This window comes from Pteropus medius, unplaced genomic scaffold, assembly GCF_902729225.1.
Source record: "Pteropus medius unplaced genomic scaffold, Ma_sr-lr_union100, whole genome shotgun sequence".
NCBI lineage: Eukaryota > Metazoa > Chordata > Mammalia > Chiroptera > Pteropodidae > Pteropus > Pteropus medius.
In genome coordinates this window covers 10,600,784-10,624,293 of record NW_024342473.1, presented here as the reverse complement: position 1 = coordinate 10,624,293, position 23,510 = coordinate 10,600,784, and the positions used below count along the sequence as shown (strand labels likewise).

Sequence of the window (23,510 nt, the reverse complement as noted above, 5' to 3'; positions counted from 1 at the left end):
GGGATCAGGTTTCTTTGATTTTTAAGCAAGTTTTATTGTTAGAATGTATTTATTACTGCTGATGTTTTTTACAGTTTCCAATCTTTCTTTTTAAGATATCTTGGGAATTATACTAAGTAAAATAAGTCAGACAGAGAAAGACAAATACCATATGATTTCACTTATATGTGGAATCTAAAGAACAAAATAAACAAACAAACAAAACAGAAACCAACTCATAGATACAGAGAATAAACAAATTGGGGGCTGGAGGTGCTTGGTGAAAAATGTAAAGGGATTAAAGGTACAAATTGGCAGTTACAAAATAGTCACAGGGATGTAAAGTACGGCATAGGGAATATAGTCAATAATGTCGTAATAACAATGAATGGTGTCAGAGGGATAGTAGACTTATGGGGGAATCACTTTGTAAATTATGTAAATGTCTAACCACTATGCTGTATACCTGAAATGAATAATATTGAATGTCAACTACAATTTAAAAAAAAGAGATACCTTGGGAAGAATCTTGCTTTAGGTCTATGGTTCTTAAACATGACTGAACACTCCACTCACACACACACACACGCACACATACCCCATGGGGCCAGCCCCAGACTTGCTCTGTTAGAACCCCCCTGGGATTGGGGGTATCCTGAAATCTGTATCGGATAAGCAATCAGGGCCCTGCTGCTGGTCAGCTGGGTGGGGAGGCCTCTACCATAGGAAGTTGTGGAGGCTGAGATGGTCACATTGTGGCCAGAGGAAAGAGCAGCCTTGAGGGGGTGGGCGACATTGACTTGTGCACACCTCATGTCTTTGGACCCCGTCTCAAGCCCTGGCACTGCCTTTCCTTCTGCCATTTTATAAGAATAGAATCAATGCCTCCTCATCACCCTAAGATAACCCCTTTCTAGCCCCTGCTGGACTGATGCTTCCACCTCTCTCCATCAAGCACTATCTTTCCATCCCTGACTGGGCCCTATTCTTTGGAAGGAGGCTGCAGCTAGCCAGAGGTCCTAATCCCCACACTCTCAAAAAAATGGACAGCAGCTGCCTGATCAATTGTATTCAGCTCAGAGGAAATAGTAAGGCTCGGAGCCAAGCAGTTTGGGCTTGAGGGAGGCAAAGTTTAAGCATTATTTCCCACATTTTCTTGGTGTGTGGGGAGAAAGTGGAAGGTTCAGTGTTTCGTGAAGCTCTGGGCAAGCTGGACAGGGCTTCCTGAGGGCCAAGAACACTGGTTTGATGAGATTATTACCAGGAATATTTCTGTTATCCTTGATCCTCCACCTACAGGACAACTACATTGCATATCATCAAAGGTCACCATTCACATTATAGTCTAAGTGAACAATATCCCCAGAATTGTGCAATGCACAGCTTGCCTGCTGCACATGGTAGCTCATGCAACTTCTTCCTCACTCAAGGTGGGTTCCCTGGTTGTCAGGATTGTCTTTCTAACCTTAGCTCATTGGCCTTCACCATCGCTCTGTGGGGCAGGGTAGGCCAAGGGTATGACCATGCGGTGGCCCAGAGAGGTCAAGTGGGTTATCCCAGGTTACCCAGAGAGCCAGGGCAGGGTAGGGCTAGAGTCCAAGTGCTGCTTTGTAGCCGCAGGATAATGATCACTGCTCTGAGCCTCACATGGACTGAAGATTTGAAGCCACTTACTTTGTAGAGCTGGGGCCACGGTCTTGGAGAATCTGAAGTTGGAGTTGACTCTCGAACACATCCCTGTGGTGTAGTAGGAGCTCCCACACTCATGAGACCAGAGGGGACTGCAGGCCTGTGAAGCACAGTGCAGAGCTCAGTCTTTGGGGGCCCTCAGGCCCAATAACCTTAGGTCCAGCCCCAAACCTCCATCGCCCAAGACAGATATCCTCTATCTGACTGTTGGTGCCCCCAGGATTTAGAGGATCTTATTTAAATCTATTTAACCCCTCTCTTGCTGCAATGCATGCCGGTTCCTTTGGTTTCAGGTAGAATAGAGAAAAACTAATGTTAAAGTTCTCTTTTGTTATATTTTCAAGGGTCCCATTCTCCATCTTATCATCTGGCGTTGTGATTCTTCTTTACCCACCTGCCTGCCCCACACACCACAGAGGATCTTGGAAAGCCTTTTCATCTATGGGAGTGGACTCTTCAAGGTCCCTACAATAGCCCCTCTGTCTAAACAGGTCACATCATAGCTTTATTGGGGAAATTCTAGGACTGTGTCCTGAAAACATGCCCATGGCTCTTACTAGGGAAAGAGAAAAGAATGTCTCTGCTATTTTTCTGAAATTTGCTACCAAAAACATTAATGTCAACCCCTCATTTAAAGATTGAATGATGAATTCCTCTCAGAGTCAGGTCCTTAAGAATGAAGGCCTGGCTCCATGCCTCCATTTTTTTCCTGCTGCGGGAAAACCAGGACTAAATTTTGTGCTGTAATTTCTCTTGGTTTGGAGGAGTAATTATTCCATTTCCAACACCTTTGTTTAATTATCTTTCTATTTACTTGTATTTTTAAAGGTTATGTTTTATAGGTGTCTTTTGTTGAAGCTTCTGTAAATTATTTTTGGAAGTAGGGGGAAAAATAAAGAATGAGAAGGTAGATGATAGATGATGGATGATGGCTGGGAGGATAGATGAATGATAGATGGACAGATGGATGGGTGGATGGGTGGACAGAGAAATGATGGATGGATGGATGGATGGTTGGATGAGTGGATGAATGGAATGATGGACCATTGGTTGGGGGATGGAATGATGTATGGATGGATGAATAAGTGAGTGAATGAGTTAACAAAAATTGCTATTTGTATATCAGGTACTTAACCTAACCACGGAGGCCCCAGAGGGTATTCACACCATCCTTCTTGGCCCTTCATCCCACCTTGTGAAGTAGGTGAAATCAAGTTAGTAGGAATGTGACAAGGAGCCTCAGAAGGAAGAGAGAGTAGTAACAAAGCTCCTGACAGGCATGTGTGTGGAGAGGGCCAGGGGTCCTGCTTGCCCTTGTTTGGGGATAATGAAGGGCTGTGGGCTGACCACACATTGAGCATCTCAGGACTTTCTCTGGCAGAGCCACTATGCTCTCCTCAAGTCCCTGAGTATCCCAGTCATCGGGTTGTCTTAGTATCTGATGCTTCACACCCCAGATGTCTCATCTGTCAACAGAAATGGACTGATGGACACGAACAAAGGGTGACACAAGCCCTCTCATCTGAAGAAGTGGTGCATTTTATTGGGCTTTTGAAGTAATTTCTGAAATCTCCTCTCGAAGCTGTTTCTAAGATCCTGTTTTGACCACCTAGCTTCACTCAAAGTCGTGGTGGTTCACTGGGATGTGGTGGCAAGGAGCAGGCAGTGCCTCTCTGTCATGCCACCTGCATGTGCCTACTGCGTGCAAAGCCTCCATGTGCTCGCCGGGGCAGGGTGCGGAGACTTCCAAGCACAGTCTGCTGCTGCCTTTCTGTTCCAACATCATGTTTATATGATTCATTTGCTTATGGTCTCTCCCCAAAACCAGAATGTAAGCTGCAGGGGGTGGGAGCCCTGTTGCCTGCGGAATCCCCAGTGTCCGGCATTGGGCTCGATATATTGTGAGTGCTCAAAATAATTGTTAAGATAAATGGATGTCTCTACCACTTCATCACAAGTACCCCCTCCTCTTTATAGCTAAAGGCCTGTCTCTTCTTTAAAACAAAACAGAAACCTCCTCCAGGAAGCCTTTCATCTAGTCCTGTGCATTCCAGATGGCCCGTTACTCTGCGGCCCCTTCCCTCGGTTGTAGTAAATCTGTGTTTACTCATTTATGGCTTCCCTTCAAAGTCTTCTTAGGGTGCATGGTGCTTCCTGTTTCTTTGATCAAACCTCAAGCAGAGATTCAGCCTCTGCCTTGGACATTTGGCATCCCAAAGGAATAGCTAGGTCCTCATCAGACAGTTGGTCATCTTTATTTATTCCTGTTCCTTTTAGGAATAATCCAATAATCCAATCACTAGTGAGGTGGGGAAACTGTTCCCCACTCTCACGGTATGTGCACAAGAGGGCTCAATCCTTTTTTCTGCTTGGGCTGTCCCCCGTCCCCTTCCAAAACAGCAGGCAGAATGGCACAGACAGGAAGCTGGTGGAAGAGCTACTCTCTGGAGCATGCGGACAGGCAGTCTGGTGGATAAAGTGTGTGTGTGAGGACATGTTGCATCACCACATGCTTCTCCTGCTCCCAAGTGGAGGGTCCATGGGGCCGCAGGGCTGGGGTTTGAAGAGAGAGTAGGGTGGATGGCTCTTACCAAGAAGCTGTTGTCCTTGGGGTTGGTGGCCAGGCTCAGGCCGAGGCGCATGTTGTCCTTCCGCTCAGATACGTTGGATAGGGTGACTCTTCCTGGGGTGTGAGGGAGTATGAAGAAGTTAGCCTGCAGTCCCATCTTGTCCACCCTCTGCCCAGAGTCTCGTTGCCACCGGCCACCAGAGGTGCCTGTGGCAGGGTTGTTGGCAGGCACGGTCCATGAATCTCCCTGCATGTTGGTTTACTAACATGCCCTCATGGTTTACTAAGGCCATGCCCAGACACGATCTAGTAATTTCCTCTCAACTCCCTGTGAGAGGAGGAAAATGAGTCTTAGAGAGGCCAAGCAACCTGCCCAAAGTCACATAGGAAGCACATGGCAGAGACCTCCATCTCCTGGTCCAGAGTTTTTTTTCTCCTCCAGCCCTCTGGTGGGTCCCTTGTGTCCCACTCCACACATACCAGGGCACCCCACCTGGGCTGGCTTCCTCTGTGCAGTGTCTCCTTTAAGCCAACCTGCCATCAAAGTTTACCAGTCCCCTGCCCTGCTCTCTCAGGACCCAGTTCTCTGCTCATCTGATAAACCGATGTATAATTCTTTCTCATGGGTAGCAAACAGCCAACTTAACAAGAGCCTTCTAAGAGGTACAAGGTCTTGCCCAAGAATATCATTCTGTGATTGCTGCCAAGAGAGACACTGAGGAGCAGGATCATCAGCCAACTGGGTGTAGGGAGAGGGTGATGACAGCTTAGAATTACTAAACAGATTATATTGGTTTAAGGTTTTACTAGATCATTCTGTCAGGTCACTGAAAGGAAGTGAGTTTGAATTCCCCATACCTGTGTTGGTGTGTAAGTGTATGTGTGTGTGAGCGCACATGTGTATGGGAGACTTTAGGGGAAGTGAGTTGGGCATTTTGTGGAGCCCAGACTGAGTCAATCCTCATCTGCTGTGAGGATCTAGCATCTTCTCTGCTAGAGGGAGGGGAGTGATCGCTAGGGACTCAAGGCCTCAGAGGATTTAGCCTGGGCAAGGGCCGGCAGGGCCTGGGGCTGACATTTACGGAGAGGCCACAACTATAGCGCCTGACTGCACTGTGGGCTGGAGGTGGGGCAGCTGTGTTTGTTTTTTTTCCCTTTGGGTTCCCTGAGTTTGTAGTTAAGATCCATTTGAAATCCAGCCCCTCTTGGCTGCGCTGCTGGTGACTGGGATTGCTTTCTGTTTTGTCAGTCTAAACATACCAGAGAGAAAATAATAGTAATAACCTTGTTTTTTAAAATCATTTTTTATCATTTACAAAGTACCTTGCACAGGTGCTCCCTCAGGACCCCCTCGTGGTTCTGGGAGGCCCAGGAGTCACCATTTCTATTTTACGAGTGAGAAAATCAAGGTGCACAGAGGGTTAGTGTCTTTTATAAAGTCAATCGCTGGTAAATGATAGAGCAGGGACTTGAACCCGGGTTATCCAAGGTTACCGCTTGAGTTTCCCATCTGATGGCAGGGCTGCGGTGGCAATGTGATGGTAGCGAGAAACCTAGAGAGAAAGCTCCAGAAAGTTCCAAGCCCTGACTGGGCAACCTCTGCCCTTCAGCAGCTTAGAGAATTCTGCCCTCTCCCTACCCCTTCTCTTTCTCCCTTGTCTCAGTGACAAGTCTTTAGTGAAACTGTGCTGTCCAGAAGCAGAGGGGCATGTAGGGAAGACCCTTGTGTTGGAGTAAGAAAGTTCAAGTCCTGCTTCTGCGGCTTCTGCTGCTTGTGGATTTGGGGCAGTCGCTAACGTCCCCTTAGTGACCAGGAGAGACTAACTCCTTTCTCAGTGAGTCTGTGTGAGGGTCCAAGGACACAAGCCCCTCCTCACACAGGGCCTGCCTTCTACAATCACAGCTCCTCTTTGAGTCCCTCATTTAAACCCTTGACTTCAGTCAGATGTTGGGAAGTACCAGCTGTCGACTCTTTTACACTGGGGTGTGAATGACTGACACCCAATTAGCCTTCCCTGGAGAGAAAGGAAAGAACATTCTTGGCTCAGCAGGGCTCAAAGCCTGGACAGGCCATAGGAAAACCCAGGACTCAGGTTTCCCTGCCTTGCATTTTCCAGCATGAGGATAAACTGACAGATGGTCTTGCTGCCCTGCCTTTTCTCCTCAGTGGTAGAGAAAGAACAAGATGAAGTACTTTAGATGAAGTACTTTCTGACAGTACTTTTCCTCTGCCCCGACTCACTTTGCTGCCCTGCTAATGCCCCCGTTCAGAAATGTTTTCCAGGATCTGATGGCTGCATGCCTCTCACTGCCAGCAGGGGCTGCTCCTTTTTCGGAGGGAAATTGGGTCCACATTGGAAACCAGAGCAATAGAGGTAACTACGTGATTGGTTCATGAGTCTATGTCCCTGTTTGGACCAGGAGCTTCTATTGGTGGCCCAGGTCCGCAGCCCAGTGCCCACACCTCCCAGTACCCCTTACTCCCTCTGTCTGAGGCATGGAGCCATTCTTTCTGTCCTCACAAGGAGCAAGCTCATTCCCACCTCAGGGCCTTTGAACTTGCTCCTCCTCTGCCTGGAATGCTGCAGCCCTACCTGATTCCTTTTGGCCATCAGAGCTTTGCTCAAATGTCATCTGCTCAGAGGGGCCTTCCTGACTCCTCTGCTAAGGTAGAAGCCCTCTCATGCCTCAGCCTCTCTTGTCACAGCACCCTGGTTTATCGCACAGAGTTTATCGCTACCTGAGATTATCCTGCTTTCTAGTTTGTTTATTCGCTTATTGTCCCCTCCAGCAGGGCCCTTAGAGTCTTGCTCCCTGCTGTATCCCTAGTAACTAACATAGTGCTTGGCACATACTAGGTGCTCACTAAAGTATGGGGGACATATTAGACCTGGAATGGGTCCTAGGGTCATTGAGCGAGCCCTCCTCACTTTACACAGGAGCAAACAGAAGCTCAGAAAGCACTCCCTGTGAACACACAGTGAAGAAACGGTACAGTTGGAAGGAGAAACCCAGCTTGGCCTGCTTTGGAAGCTGCACTCTCAGAGTGGTGATGACTGGGACCTGTGAGCCACCAGCTAGGCCCCCACCTCCCCAAGACTGTTTCCTCACTGAAATCTGGGCCCTGGCTGTGGGGTTTGAACTTCCCACCCATGGCGCTGACGCAGATGTGAACAGCCGGAGCATCCAGCACCACGTGATGGGACAGCCGGCCGCCTTGGGGATGTGAGTTCTTTGGGCTTTCCCTTTGATGCTGGCCTTTTCATCCATCTGCTTATCTCTTGAAGCTCTGCCATCTCCCTCCACCAGGCCCCACCTCCCCAGGGAGCCCCACTCCACTGCTCTAGGGTAGAAGCCCCGCTCCTGGAAGAGGGAAGGCTGAGGGTCTTGGCCCTGGGGTGGGCCAGTCCTCTAGGGCAAGGCCTGGAATCTTGGCCTCTCAGCCCAAATGGGGCTTTTGCTCCTTTCTGTAAGTAAGGTGATGGCCTGGCCACTTTCTGACCTTTAGAACAAAGTGGAAGAGCTTTAGAAGACTGGCCTGTGTGCTTTATTGGATGCACATGTGTACACACACTCACAGGGAGTAGATTTTACAAGGCTTTGGAAGGCCTCAAGGCTGCTCAGAGCATCTCCCTATTTCTGAAAGCTGTTTAATGAAGAAGGAAGCCTTCATTTCAGAAAGGCATTGTTGCATAGTAGCTAACAGGTGGCTATAGACTGCCTGCACTGAAATCTCAGCCTTGCTGCTTATTAGTTGGGTGACATCAGGCAGATCTCCTCACCTGCAGTCGGTCCCTCCCTTGCTAAATGATTAAAACTTCTACAGTTGTTGTGGGGATTAAATGAGTCGAAATACCTAAAAGTACTTAAAACAGTGCCTGGCACGTGGTGAACATTATATAAGATATATAAATGTTAGCAATTGTTATTGCTTCAAAATCAGAAAGAAGACAGGAAGTGTTTTTCTCTCGCTGGGAGAGAAAACCTTGCTTTTGAGGGGCAGTAGATTAGTCAGGAAGAGCAATAGCCTGGGACTCTAGAGGTCTGGGTTTAAATCCTGGCTGGCCCCTGACAAGCTGTGTGACTGTGGGAAAGTTGTTTCCTCTCTCTGGCTTCAGCTTCCTCCTCTGTAAAATGGGACAGTAGTACCAGCCAGTCACCTCTGGGGCAGCTGCGAGGAACCAGTGTGACTGTGGGCACGGATTGTGCTTTAGAGCCTGCCCTGCCCTGACAATAGTGGCCTCATGTGGAGAGACCAGAAGCCCAAGTTACCCAGATTGAGTTTGGTGCAGTTCCCAGGGATCACCGGACACTTGTACACGTCTCCTGTCTTCTGGTGGCCGTTGGTTTCCAGTGGAGCACCCACAACCAGCCTGGGAAGAAAGAGAAGACAGTGAAGTTGCTGAGGGAAGTACTCCTTCCTGGTCAAGGCTGGAACCTGGAGGGCGGTGTTGAGGGAAAATGGGTTGGAGAGGGTGGGAGGGAGGAGGAGGGGCCACATGCAGACACTGAGACTCAGACTTTTGTCTTCCTGGGAGAGGGATGCTGGGCTTTCAACATAAAGTCAAGGGGCCTGTTGCCTACTCCAGGCCCTTGTCAGGATGTGGAAATACGGAGATGAAGCCCTGCAACAAATGGGATGGAGGCAGAGCCTGGGAGTAGAGGCCAGGGCAGATATCATGGAGGAGGTGATACTTGAGCTGGGTCTTAACAGTTGAAAATGAGTTTGTCAAATGGTAGGAGGGTGACAATGGTGGTCATTCAGGCACCGCATTGATTTTGGAGCCAGAGTCTTGGCCTTCTGTCACTACCTGCAGGGACGCCTCATTCCTCACTTCATATGACAGTCTTTCAACTGGTGACCTAGACGTGGGGCATGTAGCTCAGTGGTCATGGCTGTCCCCTGAGCCACTAAGTCTTTGCTCAGGGTGGGCCTAGCAGACAGTGGGGCTTCAAAGTGGCCAGAGACAGCCACTCATTTGAGGCTTCTGCCTTAAACCTATGCTTTTACAACCTTATTTCGTAGTTATAATTAGGGATCTTGAGATGAGGTCATCCTGGATTACCCAGGTGGGCCCTGTATCCAACAACAAGTGTCCTTAGACACACAAAGGAGAGAAAACCATGTGAAGATGGAAACAGAGCTAGGAGTGATGCTGCCACCACAAGCCAAAGAATGCCTGGGGCCCCTCCGGAAGCTGGAAGAGGCAAAGAAGAACCTCTCCTAGATCCTTTAGAGAGAGCACAGCCCTGCTGACACCTTGATTTTGGACATCTGGCCACCACAACTGTGAGAGAATAAATTTCTGTTTTTGTAAGCCATCTACTTTGTGCTAATTTGTTTTGCACCCATTGGAAATTAATATACCTTGCTCACATGCTTCTAGAAAAAATGAGCATCTACTTCTTCCTGACCTGGCCAAGCCTGGCAGTGCCACTGCTCTTGAGGCCAGGGAGAATCCCACCTCAGCCTAGATGGCCCCAGGCTCTTTCCTTAGAGCTCCTCAAAGCTCTCTGCGACTCATCTCCAGCTGGTACCCCAATCCTGATGTGAAACGAGACCTTGAAGGCAAGTGGGACTCCCCTTCAGTGCCCACCTGCCCACTCTGTCAGTACCACCTGCCTCTCTGGCACATCTGGAACCCCCTAGGCCTTGGGTGCCAGTCCAGCTCTCAGCCAGTAACTGCCTCCTCTGCTCAGGCCTTAGTGCTAATAGTGACTCAAAGATAGCTGTGCTGGAATGGCGGGAGGTGCCACAGCTCACACCGCCCAAGGGTCTCCTAGGCCCTGTGAGACAGAGGATAGATGATGGTGAAGCTTGGGACATGGAGACAAGTGAGACATTGGGAACAAGCGACCTTTCTGGAGCCCTGCTCTCCCAGAAGCTTCCTACCTCCTGGCAATGTGGCCCAAAGAAGAAACAGTCACTTGTTTTCTTACATAAGAGTTGAGAGGGGACAGGCCTGGAGGTTCATGCTACGTAAGACTTTGTTCTGTCAGGAAAGAGAGGTCTGAATTGGGAGTTAATAGAGCTCTGTCTGAAATTAAGAGTCTATGAAATAAGAGCTGAGGTTTCTCCCCTGGGGACCAGATAATGACAGATTCTAAATATATCGCTTATTAAGCATGCCTATTTTTGACTGGCAGGAATTAATTGGACCCATAAAATCTGTTTGTCTAGACAACGTGACTTTGGCTATTTAATTTTGCGAGGGACTGTGTGGTTAAGGGTGCTCCATTCTTTCCAGAGAGAGATGGAGGGAGGGAGCGGGAGAGAGAGAGAGAGATGTCAATGAATGAGGCTTAGGCTCCAAGCTCCCTTTTCTGGCTGCTCCAGTTTTCAAGGTTAACCTGATATGTAACCAAGTCTTCCAGAGAATGTCCCCTCCAGGACAACCCTGTCTGACACGGAGTGCTTTATGAAAGAGTGCCTTCGAGGAATACCATGTAGGATGCCTCTGGGAGAATCAGGCACAGCAGGTTCTAGATTAGAACAACCATGGCCGTCTTCTAGAAAAGCCGCCCCCATGTGTCTTCTAGAAAACACCCCAGCAGTCTGGCCAGGGGGACTCGTCGCAACTCTTCCCATTTTATAGAGTGGGACTCTGAGGCCCCATGGCCTGCCTGGAGGGACCCCCAACACGGCAAGATCTTGGGGCTGAGAATCCAGGGGCTGGGTCTTCATCCTGGTGCGGTCACCAGTTTGCTGTGTGGGCTTGAGAAGTCATTGAACTTTCCAGACCTTGGTTTTCTTGGCTGTGAAATGGGGTTAACAATCCCTATACTGCCTACCTTCCAGAGGTACTTTTCACATATGTCAAAAGACACTGAGAAACAGTGTCTGTAAAAGGGGCTGTAACAAGGTAAGTTACACACAAAGACTGGGGGCTTCCTAGAAGTTGTGTATCCTGGTAATGGCCAAGATGGGACAATCTGGCAATAAATATACCAAGTCATCGCGATCCCAAATCTGCTATAAGACTGGGCTTTGTCCTTCTCAAAGGACTAGGGCCACCCTGTGTGTTCCATCTTCAATCCTCTGAGACCTGATCTCTCTGGAGGTCTGTGGTACTACATGAGGGAGCAGGACAGAGATTACTGTCTCCATATTACAGATGCAGAAACCGAGGCTCTGAGAGGGTTGCTGACCCACGCCCCACAGTTAGTTTGTGGCAGAACTGGGACTAGTTCTCCTGCGACAGCTTTTTCTGTGTTGCCCCAAATATTTCTTTGCCATGAAGGGAGGGCCTGGGTCAGCCCTCCTTGCCATTCTTGAGTCTCGGCATTACGTGGGCCTGTCGGGCTTGAGGTTTTGAGGATATGATTCAGTCTCACTGTGAGGGGAGAACTGCCGAAGCACAGGGAAAATGTTTGCGTCACCACCGAGACCAGTCAAATTGTTCCTGGGGTCTGGCAGCCCCTGCCACCTCCTGCGGCCTTCGCCTTATATAGCCATCTGCAGCCTCAGGGTCTGCTGTGCCTCTCAGAGACTGGACATCCTACACCCTCTGGCGTGGGCACTAGCACGGCACGACAAACCCCAAGGTCGTGGCGAGCATCAGGCCCTTTCCAGGGGCTGTGCCGTGACTCACTGGCTGTGGGCTCCCTGCATTCTTCTTGTGGAGGCACGGGGAGCAGGGCTGCTGTGGATGGGAGACTTGGTGGCAGGCCTCAGCCACAGCCCTGTAGGACCCTTCCCTGGTGATCACCTTCTAAACAGGACCTTGCCAAGGGAGAAGGTTCACCGTGGAGCTGGCCACCTGAGGGAAGCAGGATGTGGCAGTCTTGGACACTGGGCTCCTTGGCTCCCAGCAGGACACAGGCTAAGAGAAGGGGTTTCTGGTTCCCTACCACACACCCTCCAACAAGGCCCCATGGGGACTCATGCTGTCTTCTGCTGTTCCTCAGCTCTGTCCTTCAAGGCAATTTTAGTCTCGGAACCTTTTAACATGCACACTCCTGTCAGAAAAAAATGTACTTCTAATGTGTTTAAATTTATATGTTAATTAAACCAGTGTATAACTGTCAATCTGGATATTAAATATCTGTAATCCCTTTTTTCCAGATAAAATATAAACCTAAATAAAACTTGATTCATTTTGTTTCTATGCCCCAGTATACCGTCTTGCACCTCCCCTGTCGTATGCACACCCTTGAAGACCATCCCTTTAAAATCCAGCACGAATCCCCACCTGCTCCAGGAAGCCCCCCCCTCGATGAGCCTAGGCTTTCCCACATAAACCAGCATCTAATCCCTGCTGCCTGTTGTGGCCAGTATTTTAGTGTCATCTTTCCATGAGGGCTGAGATGTCCTCGTATGCCCCACTGCACTAGTATAGGGTTGTCTGGAACGCTCTTGGAAAGAGGTACCCAGTGGCTAATCTCTCTTTCTGTCTGACAGGCTACAGCAGCAGCAGCTTTAGGAGCTTTTGGCTTTGCCTCAGGTCTAAGAGGAGCCCCCAGACTAAGTGCCTGGAGAAAGGGTTGCTGAGAAATTGAGTATTTTCTGTGCATGGAGGTTCCTAGGAGTGACCCCGCTTCCATTTCAAATGAACGTTGCTTGCTTCCTTGGTTTCTACCTTCCTCTTCTTAACAGTCCTCATGTCTGTGTGGGGGTCCGGGGGACCTGGCTCCATTCTCAGTTCTCGGGACCAAGCACATACCTCAGGCTAGGCCATTTTTATCTCCTGACTGTAATTATTGAGTCAGGGTGGGCAAAAGATTTAAGTCACCCCAGTAAGAGAGAATCTCAGGACTTCTGCTTTGGAGTCAGGGACCAAAGTATAGAGACGCAAGCCCCAGAACTGCTGGTGGCCACCTTATGATGATTAGAGGTGTGGGCTGATGCACTGGGGGCTGGGGTTGAGAGAAGCATTAAGAAGAGGAGCTGAAGTCCTGATGATACTGTGAATCCCTGGATCAAACAACACTTGAAGCCTGTACTTTTCTGATATATAAGCAATAACTGCTTTTAACTGTATAAGCCCCTTCGAGTTGAGTTTTTAGGTATTTATAACTGAAAACATACTAACTAGAGTGTACAAGGCAAAAAAAATCCCCCCCCACATTGTTAAAATTATCCTTAGAAATTCCATCTATCATCATGCTATAAGAGGAACATGGCATCCAAAACCAATGAGAGAGGAACAGATTCATAACCCCCATCTCATGCTCCATCTGGGGCATATCTTTTCTGCATGAGTGGTGGGTGGACTCTCAGACATCATGTATGTTATTCCTCTCTGATTATTTAACCGAATGCGGAAATCCGGTTCCCTGGCCCAGCCTTGTGGAAACAGACACCCTTTTGTTCTATGTGCATCCCACTACAACGGCCACTTGGACAGGGCTGTCCAGAAGTTTGTGTTTACCTGGTAACTGGCCTCACAGACCATCAGAGCTGGGAGGAAATGTGGAGACTCCTCGGGTCAACCTCATCAAGTACCAATGTGGCATCGGAGGCCTGGAGTGAGCAAGTGCTGTGTCTGAGGTCTCAGAGCAGATGGTGGCAGAGCTGGACTGTTGCAGTGTCCTGACCCCCGGGGCAGTGCTCCCACAAGCCACAGAGGGTGGAAAGCCTGGAGGTGGTACCTGCTACTCTAGACGCAGCTTGGCCTTTTACTGGCTTCTCTGGGGAGGCAAATGTGAACAGCTTTGCTCCCCAGTAGATGGGGTAAGCAGAGTCCATGAGCAGAAAAAGGCCATCAGATGCTTGGAGAAGGAAGGAGGAAACCTCCAACTGATGGGCCTGCCCCTGGAGGAGGTCCTGAGCCCAGAGGCCAGCATGAACCGCCAAGGAAAGGCGAGATGTGGGTTTAATACCCACTCTGGCCAGTCTCTTTGCTCCTCTCTGAGAGATCTGGTCCTCACATCCCAGGAAGTCCAATTACCACTGCTTATTCTTTTCATATTAATGAATCATTTTTGATTCAATTGAATTACATTTGATTTCGATCACCAGGACAGCTTTTGGCTGGAAGGGGAAGTTAATAACTAAGGCTTAGAAGGTGGCTGTGACAAGCCTGCAGAGAGACACTGGTCACTTTCAGAGCTGGGACTCCATGTCCAGTGTTCTTTTTCTTAGTATTGTGGAAGACCAGAAAGTTCAGAAAGCCCAGCTCTGGGGACTGAGCAGTGCCCAGCACGGGAAGAGGGCTGCCCTCCCTGGAGCCAGCTGGGCCTGCCGCCCAGGGGCCTCTTGCCTCTTCCCCTTTCATCCCATTCCCTGCTCCACCTGTTCCTCTCTAAGCTCCCCTCCTCCATGCAAACCTACTCCAGGCCCTTTATTCCATTTCTCTCCTGGCTTCATTTTCCTTTCCTGAAATCAGATAGGAGTATCAGGGAGGGGGTGCCACTTGAAGAGCAGAGAATTCCAGGGAACAAAGGAGAGACTATTCCCTTAGAGAGGCTTTTTTCCTCCCTCTCTCCATGGAAAATGTAATCTCCTCCAGTCAGGGTGAGTACGGTGGCTAATATGTTCAAGATGGGGCTGGGGAAGTGCTGAGTGCAGCAAACACGTGTTGGGGGTGGGGGCCCTATGCTGTACTTGCTGTAGACAGGATGTAGAGGGAGAGCCCACCTGAGTCTTGCCTGCAGAGGGATGACGGCACCTGCGCATCTTTCGGGGCTTGCTGGAGGGGCTTCTGGTTCTCTGTGGCTCAGATGCCTGGCAGGGCCTGAACTGCTAGGACCCAGGAAAATGAGGACCCCTCTGTTTGCCAGCACATCCTTTAGTCTCTATACCTCTGTGAAACCCTCATCAGAGATGGGAATTCATGAATGCTGTGATAGTTAATTTTATGTATCAACTTGACTGGGCCACAGGGTGGCCAGATATTTGGTTAAACATTATTCTGGGTGTGTCTGTGAGGGTGTTTTTGGATGGGATGAACATTTTAATTGGAAGTCTGAGTAAAGCAGATTGCCTTCCCTAACATGGATGGACCTCATCCAATCAAGGCCTAAATAGAACAAAAAGGCTGATCTTTCCCCAAGTAAGAGAAAACCCTTCCTAACTGACTACCTTTAAACTGGGACATTGACTCGTTCTTACCTTTGGACTCAAATTAAAACATTAGCTCTTCCAAGGTCTCCAGACTGCTGGTCCTCAGACTAGACTCTCTGGTCTACACGACTGGCTCTCCCGGTCTCTAGCTTTCAGACTTATCCTGCAGATCTTGGGACTTGCCAGCCTCCATAATCACGTGAGCCAACTCCTTATAATAAAGCTCTTTGTATACAGACGGTTTCTGGCTTATGACGGTTCAACTTACTATTTTTTAATTTTTTACGATGTTGTGAAAATGACATACATTTAGTAGAAACTAGACTTTGAATTTCGATCTTTTCCCACTCTAGAGATATGTGGCATGAAAAGATACTTTCTTGCGATGCTGGGCAGTGGCAGCGACCCACAGCTCCTAGTCAGGCACACGATCATGAGGGTAAATAGTGTATTCATTATGTTTGATGATTTTCCCCAACCGTAGGCTAATGGAAGTGTTCTGAGAATGTTTTAAGGTAGGCGAGGCTAACTACAATGTTTAGTAGTTTAGATGAATTAAATGCACTTTCGATTTACGATATTTTCAATTTACAATGAGTTTACTGAAACGTGTTCCCATAGTAAGCTGAGGTAGATCTATTGGTTCTGTTTCTCTGAAGAACCCTAATACATTTGCAAAGTGCTTGTTATGTTCTAAAGGCTTTACGCACACTGATTCATGTTGCTGAAGATCCACACCCTTGTTCATTCATCGAATCATGAGCATTTATGGAGCTCCTACTAATGTACCAGGTACTGAAGGCATGATGGGGAATGTAATGTTGTCCCTGCCTCTAGCCTAGCAGAGGAGTTGGGCGGCTACCACAGGCCATTACGACGCAGCGGTGGTTCTTAACGTGGGTCCCAGGCCAGTAGCATCAGCCTCCCCTGTGACCTGGTTAGAAGTGCAATGTCTTGGGCCCTACCCAGACTGGCAGAATCAGAAACTGAAGGTGGAGTCCAGCATCTGAGTTTTAACAAACCCTCCCAGAGATGCTGATGCACTTCTCAAGTTTGAGAAGAATCTTAATGCATCGTGAAAAACACTTATATGAGGGAAGCAGAAGCATGGTGACCTGCAACCCAGCTGGCACTAAATCCATTCCAGCAAAATCCACCCTCTTCACCATGCCTTCCAGACTCTGTATAATCTCACTGCTGCTCACCTGTCTGTCTCAACTTTTACCATGGCTGCTAGGAATTCTGCTCTGCACAGCTGGGTCATCATTTAGGGCTCAGTTCCAATGTCACCTCCCCATCGTGAGGCCTTTCCTGACCACCCGTAGCTGCCCGTCTCACTACTCGGCCTCATCTTCCTCATGAAACTTTGTACTCTCTGATGTTCTCTTCTTTATTTACATTTAATCATCCTTACCACCCCCAGTAGAATTTGAGCTTCAAGGAAGCTCAAATTGTTGGTCAGGTCCGTAGTTCTAGACACCCCAGCAACCAGAATGGTGCCTGGCAGAGTTGTTCTCTGAAATATAATTGTTAAATGAATTAGCTAATCTCCTGGCTTAGTGGGGTGACTGTAATCTGTTAGCCTGCAATTTGGGACCTCTGCCTGCAGGCCCTCTTTTGTCATCCAATACCTGGGAGAGTAGAACATGCTCTATTAGAGGAACTAACAGACCACACCGTGGCCTGAGACAAGGCTGTTAACTGCACTTGGCCTCAGTGTTCTCATCTACTAAGTGAGACTAAACATACCTAGGCTACTTATCACCCATGGTTTTGAGGGTCAGAGTCACCTGGAGAGCTATCAATGCACATGCCCCATTTCAAGGAGGTTCTAATTCAGCTCGTTGGGGACAGGGCCCAGAAATCTATTTTTTAGAAGCTCCCAGATGTGCAGGCAGGATTGGGAGCCCTTGTGTGAAGAATCTGCTGAGAAAGCAGATATGAGGCTCTCTGGACATGTTAAAAAACACAGGAATTCTCAATACACAGCAACTTCCTCAATGGTACAGACATGGTCCAGGATTATTTTTTTGTTTGTTTCTTTTGGTCACAAGAAAATACGTACCTATTTTAACTGGTGCAAAAAGGACTAACTTATTTAAATTTTTTAGATTGTAAATGTAATACATGTTGTGTAATGTTCATAGTGCAGAACCGTGCAAAGTAAGACGTGCAAGGCCTCTCCCTCCCCTTTGCAAGCCAGCCCTTTGGGGAAAACTACCATCAGCAGCAGGGATGCAGGAAACCTCCTAGGCATGTACGTAGGGAATTTACAAAATGAAATCCTTCTACACATGTGCTTCTACAGCATGCTTTTTACACTTAGTTATTTTATATAATTTCCATGTCAGTATATATCAATGCCACACTCAGACTTGGTTACCAGGGCCCTTGCCCTGGGTTCCACTCTGACCCTTCTTTGGCTGTGCCCTTCCTTGGGGCAAAGAATCTTAGGAGTCAAGGGGACAGACCCCCTAGAGCCCATGTCCCTTTACTCTGGGTATCCAGGACACCAGAATCTCCTGCCCAAATACTCTGGAACGGGCCTGTTCTCTAGATTGGACTTTTTGGTGGTGGGTCACCAGATGGCACTAATGTAGGAGTGGCTGCTTGAGGAGATGTGGACAGAGGTTGGATATATGGGATGGAGTGTCCACACCTGTGAGGCCCCTCAGTTACCAAGAGGGAACTGCAGGTGGGAAGAAAAAATGATGGGCCGTGGACCAGAGCCCCCATTTGCTTTCTTGACCTAGGCCTCTCAGATGTCAGGGGCGGGCCTGATGTAGATGGATAATACAGCTCTGCCTCATCCTTTATACTGGTTGCATCCTTTATACTGGCTGCTTTTCTCTTTAGCCATTCTCCTATTGATGGATATCTAAATTGTTTCAACCTTTTCCTATTGATAGCTGTTTAGTTGCTTTAAAATTTTTCCCATTGCACAGTCTTTTATCAATACTGATGAATAAAAACACCTTGGTGCACAAGCAACGTCATGGAGCAAGGCAAGTAGTATGCACAAAGCCCTGTTGCTGTGCAGGCCGCCCTGCAGCCAGCCTCTGCCGCCTCGGGCACAGAGCCTGCTGACAAGCATCATCGCAGCTGTTGATTTCACAAGCTTGGCTCTCTGCTTTGTTCCTGGAAACTTCTGGGTCTACCTCAGCTTACATCCAAAAAGTTATTTTTTCCCAAGTTGCAGAAGTACTTAGAACAGAAGAGAGGAAAGTGAGTGAAGGTGACCACAAAGAACGTTTTCAACCCATTTGAATGGAAGATGAGAACCTGATCCACTGACTGTGAAGAATAGTGGCCAGAATGTGCCATTTAGTGCCATGCCCCTCCTCTTTTCACAGCCAAATGCCAGCCTCACAGGCCACTTGTCCTTTTCTCACCAAATCTGGTACTCTACTTCCTGCTTCTGCATGTGCAGTTTCCTCATTTTAAACTCAAACTTGCCCCCTTCCATCTGCCTTTCAGTGCCTCTTCCTCCAGGAAGCCCTCCTCCATCTCTCAGCTGAAAGCTCTCCCCCTCGATTCCCTTGATGCTCTGTTTGTACCTCCCTTGTCTGCTTTTTTCTCCTCTTTTTTAGATAATTTGCCTCTAGAAAGCAGAGAAAGAAACTGATCCATCTTTAAATCTCCTCCTCAGTGCTAGTCAAAGCACTTTGAACGTAGTCAAGGCCCAATAATTGCTTGTTGAGTAAATAAACTGATAGGCAGATAGAGGGGCAGCTGGTTTTATGAAGACAAACTGAATCTTCACGCTGCTTCTTGAGGTGTAACTGGGAGCAGGGCTGGGCTAAACTCTTGTGGGTCTCATTTGCAGATGAATTGCTAACCTTGGGGTGCCCTTGGCCCAGCTCTCCCCAGGAAGGTGGCTGTGGTCTGGTGTCCCCCCAGAGAGGCTGAGTTCACAATGTAAAAATTTCTCCTTTTCAAAATGTCTGATAAACTCTTGCTTGTTTTTCCAAGCGATGCTCAGAATCCCCTTCCCCTTTCCCAGGTTTATAACAACTGTTTCCCCTGAAAATGGAACATAAACACAACAATAGTTTGGGTAGACGTTTCTCGGTGGAAGATATAGTTTTAATTTCTTGGTATGTGCCAGGGTGACAGCTCCTCAGCTGGAAAGGGGCCTTGGCATTCCCTGCTCTTTATTCTTGGCAGGACTGTTTCTTTTGTTTCATAATTAGGATGATGATACCTTATATGTGACCAGCGTGTGCACCCAACAGCTCATTGCATTGGACTCATAGCCAGGGGAGGCGACCAGACAGGAGAGCAATTCTTTTCAACTCTAGAAGAAAGCAAGGCCCAGAGACTGTCAGAATCTTCTGGGTAGAAGCTGAGGCACAACTGGGACACCTGTTATGCCAACTGTGGTCAGTGCTCTAGCCACATAGACTCAGATGATGTGGAAAAAGAGGAGAAGGCCCCGAGGAGAAAGGACAGATGATTTTTTTGATCTTGGGCCTGTTGACACATTTATGATTAGCTCTGATCTACTCTCAGATGGGCTCACTGACCTAGGGTGAGCCACCTGCCCACTCTGGGCCTTGGTTTCCTCATCTGTAAAAGGAGAGGCTTGGACAAGTTCAGTTAAAAGGAGGAGTTAGTGAGCACTTACTGTGTACCTGGGCACTGCGGACTGAAAGATGAATGAAGCATAGCTCACACCCTTAGTGTGCTGGAGGCTGAGAGACCGACACCTGATGATTTCAGTGTGGAGGGTAAAGCTGTGAAAAGGAGGTGGCCAGGTGTGACAGGACACAGAGGAAGGACGCTTGCTCAACCATTTGAGAAGCCTTCCTGGAGTAGGCGACTCCTGAATGGAGCTTTGCAGGGTGAATAAGTGTCATCCAGGTGACAAGGGACTGGGATCCACAGGGAGGAATGACAGCTGAGTTCTGATGGTGTCAGTGCTTATGTGTGTTATTCTAATGCACCTTCCATAGTGAACTTCCTGCTTTTGTGGAGCTTGTGGTGGAGTCAGTCTCGACCTAGATTCACACCATTCACCTGCCTTCTTCTTCCCCACCTACAACTCCCTGACATTCCAAATCTCCTATCTTCTCCCTCACTCGTCCAGAGGATTCTATCTGAAGTGGCCTAAAGTATGGACAGATGGTTGGATGCCTACATGGACATGCATTGTCCTCTGATCAGGTTCCCCCGCCAACCGCTTTCTAGGGTCTCTAAATCCCTGCTGTTGGTCAACCTTTTGGATTCAGGCATGAGAGGGTCACTCTCAATGGAAGCCTGGAATGGAATTAACCTATGAATCCATGGGGACACATAGACCCCTTAAAAAGGATTAGGTCAGTGGTGCCGGAACCTGGCTGGTCATTGCACGTACCTTGGGATGTTTAAACATAGAGATTCCCTGGTCCTACCTCCAGAGATTCTGATTTTGTAAGTCTAGGACTGGGCTGAGGGATCTGTATTCTTTTTTTTTTTTTTAAATTTCACAGGCGAAAGTTAAAAAAAACTTTCTGTTTGCCAGCTTTAGGAACCTCTGGATTATATCGTCACATGATCATCGGACTTGGAAATGATAGAAAACAGATCACATGGGAATTAGGGGCAGGATGCCCAATTAAGAAACAGTTTACAAACACTGGGTCATGCATTCATCTACCTTCAAAGCACTTTGTATGAACAAGCAAATAAATTAATGCAGGTATGAATGAATGTTTGGGGGAGTTTATTATGTGTCAGGGACTGTGCTAGTTGCTTCCTCTGACATTGACACGCTTAACCCTTACCATCACCCTGTGGGAGAGAGCAGTCCCATTTTGAAGCTGAGCAAACTGCAACACAGAGAAGCTAGGTGACTCACCCAAGTCACCCAGCTGGCTCAGGGTGGCTCTTTGCCTCACTCTTCTACCTGGTCCTCTCGCTGTCTCAGGGCGTAGGAGAGCAGGGTACACAGAAGCCAGCCCTGTATTCCATCCGGGAGCCCCGAGTTATTTATACCTGGGAATCATCCGCTCTGCAGAACCCTTCGAGGTTCTCTCTGACTGGTTCAAAGCTCAGACTGATTTCCCTCCTCTTTTTTCCAGATTGTGAGTACAGGCTCTTTTTACATTATTCTTATTTTGCGAAGCTATAAAGAAACAAAGAGGCTATGAACTCACTTGAACCACTGGGTGGAATTTGTCATTATATTTTTGGAAATGTCCTCCTTGGGTTACGAACTCATTGGCTCAGTGGTTGGGGAGGGTCATAGGTGACAGTGCAGAGAGAAGCTGATGTCATAGGGCCAGTTGCCCGGGTTGGGCCAGACCACTATCTGCCCTCTACCTGACTTTGATTTAGCTGGGACCCTCCAACCTTTGCAGGGAAAGACAAAGACAGGAAATCTCAACGTCTTCCATATGTGGCCATAGTCCCCAGGCCCCTTATAACAAGAACGTCCGGCTTTGAGCTTCCCTGAGATTTAGCTTGAGTCATACCCAGCCTTCTGGAACCATTCTCTCTTCCTTCTATGGGTCTGTGCCAATCACTGAAGATGCCCCTGCTCCCCCGTTAATCTCTCTTAGCCCTTTGTTCTTCATTTCATCTTCTCTCCTCTTCCCATTTCCCCATTTTATTTTCCATTTCTCTTAATTGGATTTTTCTGTAGCTCTCTCCACGTTTCTCCGCATTATTGGCTCAGGGCGACTCATTACAACTAAACAAGGAAAAAATGATTCAAGAGGAGTGAATTTAGGAATTCAACAGAAAATGACAGAAACTTGTCAGGATGGTCTCCAGTCAATAACAAGCGTTTGCCATTGGCATTGTATCTGAGTGTTGCAGCTGTGTGGAAGAGAAGTTGCTGAAAGAGAAAAAAAAGCCATTTGAAAGGATTTAAAATCCTGAGGAGCCCTTGATTATTCACAAAAGAGTCAGGGAAAGTTAGAAGGAAGTAGCCTGGAGAAAACAAGGAGTAGATAAAGTAGTCATTGATCACGGTTAAGATTAATGAGAAAAAGCATTTATAGCACATTGATTTGTTTTTCCAATTGTATATAACCCTAATACACATTTACACCACTTTGTGGTTTTCAATAAGGAGTTCTGTTTTTCACATTTCGTAGCCTAATTGAATGGAAGCTCATGCTGCCCTGAGTTTGTGACATCCATGGGAAGCTTAGATGATTGGAGAGAGGAGCTATTACCAGGCAGCTTGTTCCTCCTAATATCAGGTATAATAGTTGCAGATAAAATGCCAAGGAGCAATTAAAAACTGAGTACTAGTTCTGAAATTCAAACCTATGAAACTATAGAAAGTCATTCTCTAGATTGCTCCCATATCTTGGCTATTGTAAATAATGCTACAATGAACACAGGGGTGCAAATATCTCTTCTAATTAGTGTTTTCTTTTTCTTCACATAAATACCTAGAAATGGAATTGCTGGGTCATATGGTAGTTCAATTTTTAATTTTTTGAGGAACCTCCATACTGTTTTCCATAGTGGCTGCACCAATTTCCAATCCCACCAACAGTGCATGAGGATTCGTTTTTCTCCACATCTTCTCCAACACTTGTTATTGTCTTTTTGATAATAGCCATTCTGATAGGTGTGAGGCGATATCTCGTTATGGTTTTAATTTGCATTTCCCTGATGATTAGTGATGTCGAGCATCTTTTCATCTGTCTGTTGGCCATCTGTATGTCTTCTTTGGAGAAGTGTCTGTATGTCTTCTTGCGAGAAGTGTCTATTCAGGTCATCTGTTCATTTTTTTTAATCAATTTTTTTTTCAATGTTGAGTTATATGAGTTCTTTATATATTTTGAATGTTAATCCCTTATTGGACATATCATTTAGAAATATCTTTTCCTGTTCAGTAGGTTGCCTTCTGTTTCGTTAATGGTTTCCATATAGTCAATAATATCATAGTAACTTTCTATGGTGACAGATGGTTACTAGACTTATCATGGTGATCACATCATAAGGTATATAAACGTTGATTCACTATGTGGTACTCCTGAAACTAATATAACATTGTAGGTCAACTCTACTTACTGAAAGAAAAAGTCTGTCACAAAATAGTACACAATTCCATTTATAGAAAGTTCAAAACCAGGCTAAACTAATCGATTTTTATCATGGTCAGAGTAGTGACGAGTTTTGGCAGAAGTATTGGTGATGACAGCACACAAGGGAGGCCACCGAAGTCCTGACAAAAGTCCGTATCTCGATCGGGGTGGCAATTGCATGGGTCTGTCCACTTAGTAAACATTGACTGATATGGATATGATCGTTACATGTATATTACAT

At 47.4% G+C, this 23,510-nt stretch overlaps 1 protein-coding gene across 1 annotated transcript in view; it reads right to left on the bottom strand.

Moving 5' to 3' along the window:
* ITGA11 (integrin subunit alpha 11) overlaps nucleotides 1-23,510 on the bottom strand; it is a 112,375-nt gene that overhangs the window by 48,548 nt on the left and 40,317 nt on the right. Inside the window, exons 3-5 of the mRNA XM_039865549.1 lie at nucleotides 8,510-8,610; nucleotides 4,260-4,351; nucleotides 1,654-1,768 (exon numbers count right to left, since the gene is read on the bottom strand). Of these exons, the coding sequence (XP_039721483.1) occupies nucleotides 1,654-1,768; nucleotides 4,260-4,351; nucleotides 8,510-8,610 (308 nt within the window). The remainder of the gene's footprint in view (nucleotides 1-1,653; nucleotides 1,769-4,259; nucleotides 4,352-8,509; nucleotides 8,611-23,510) is intronic.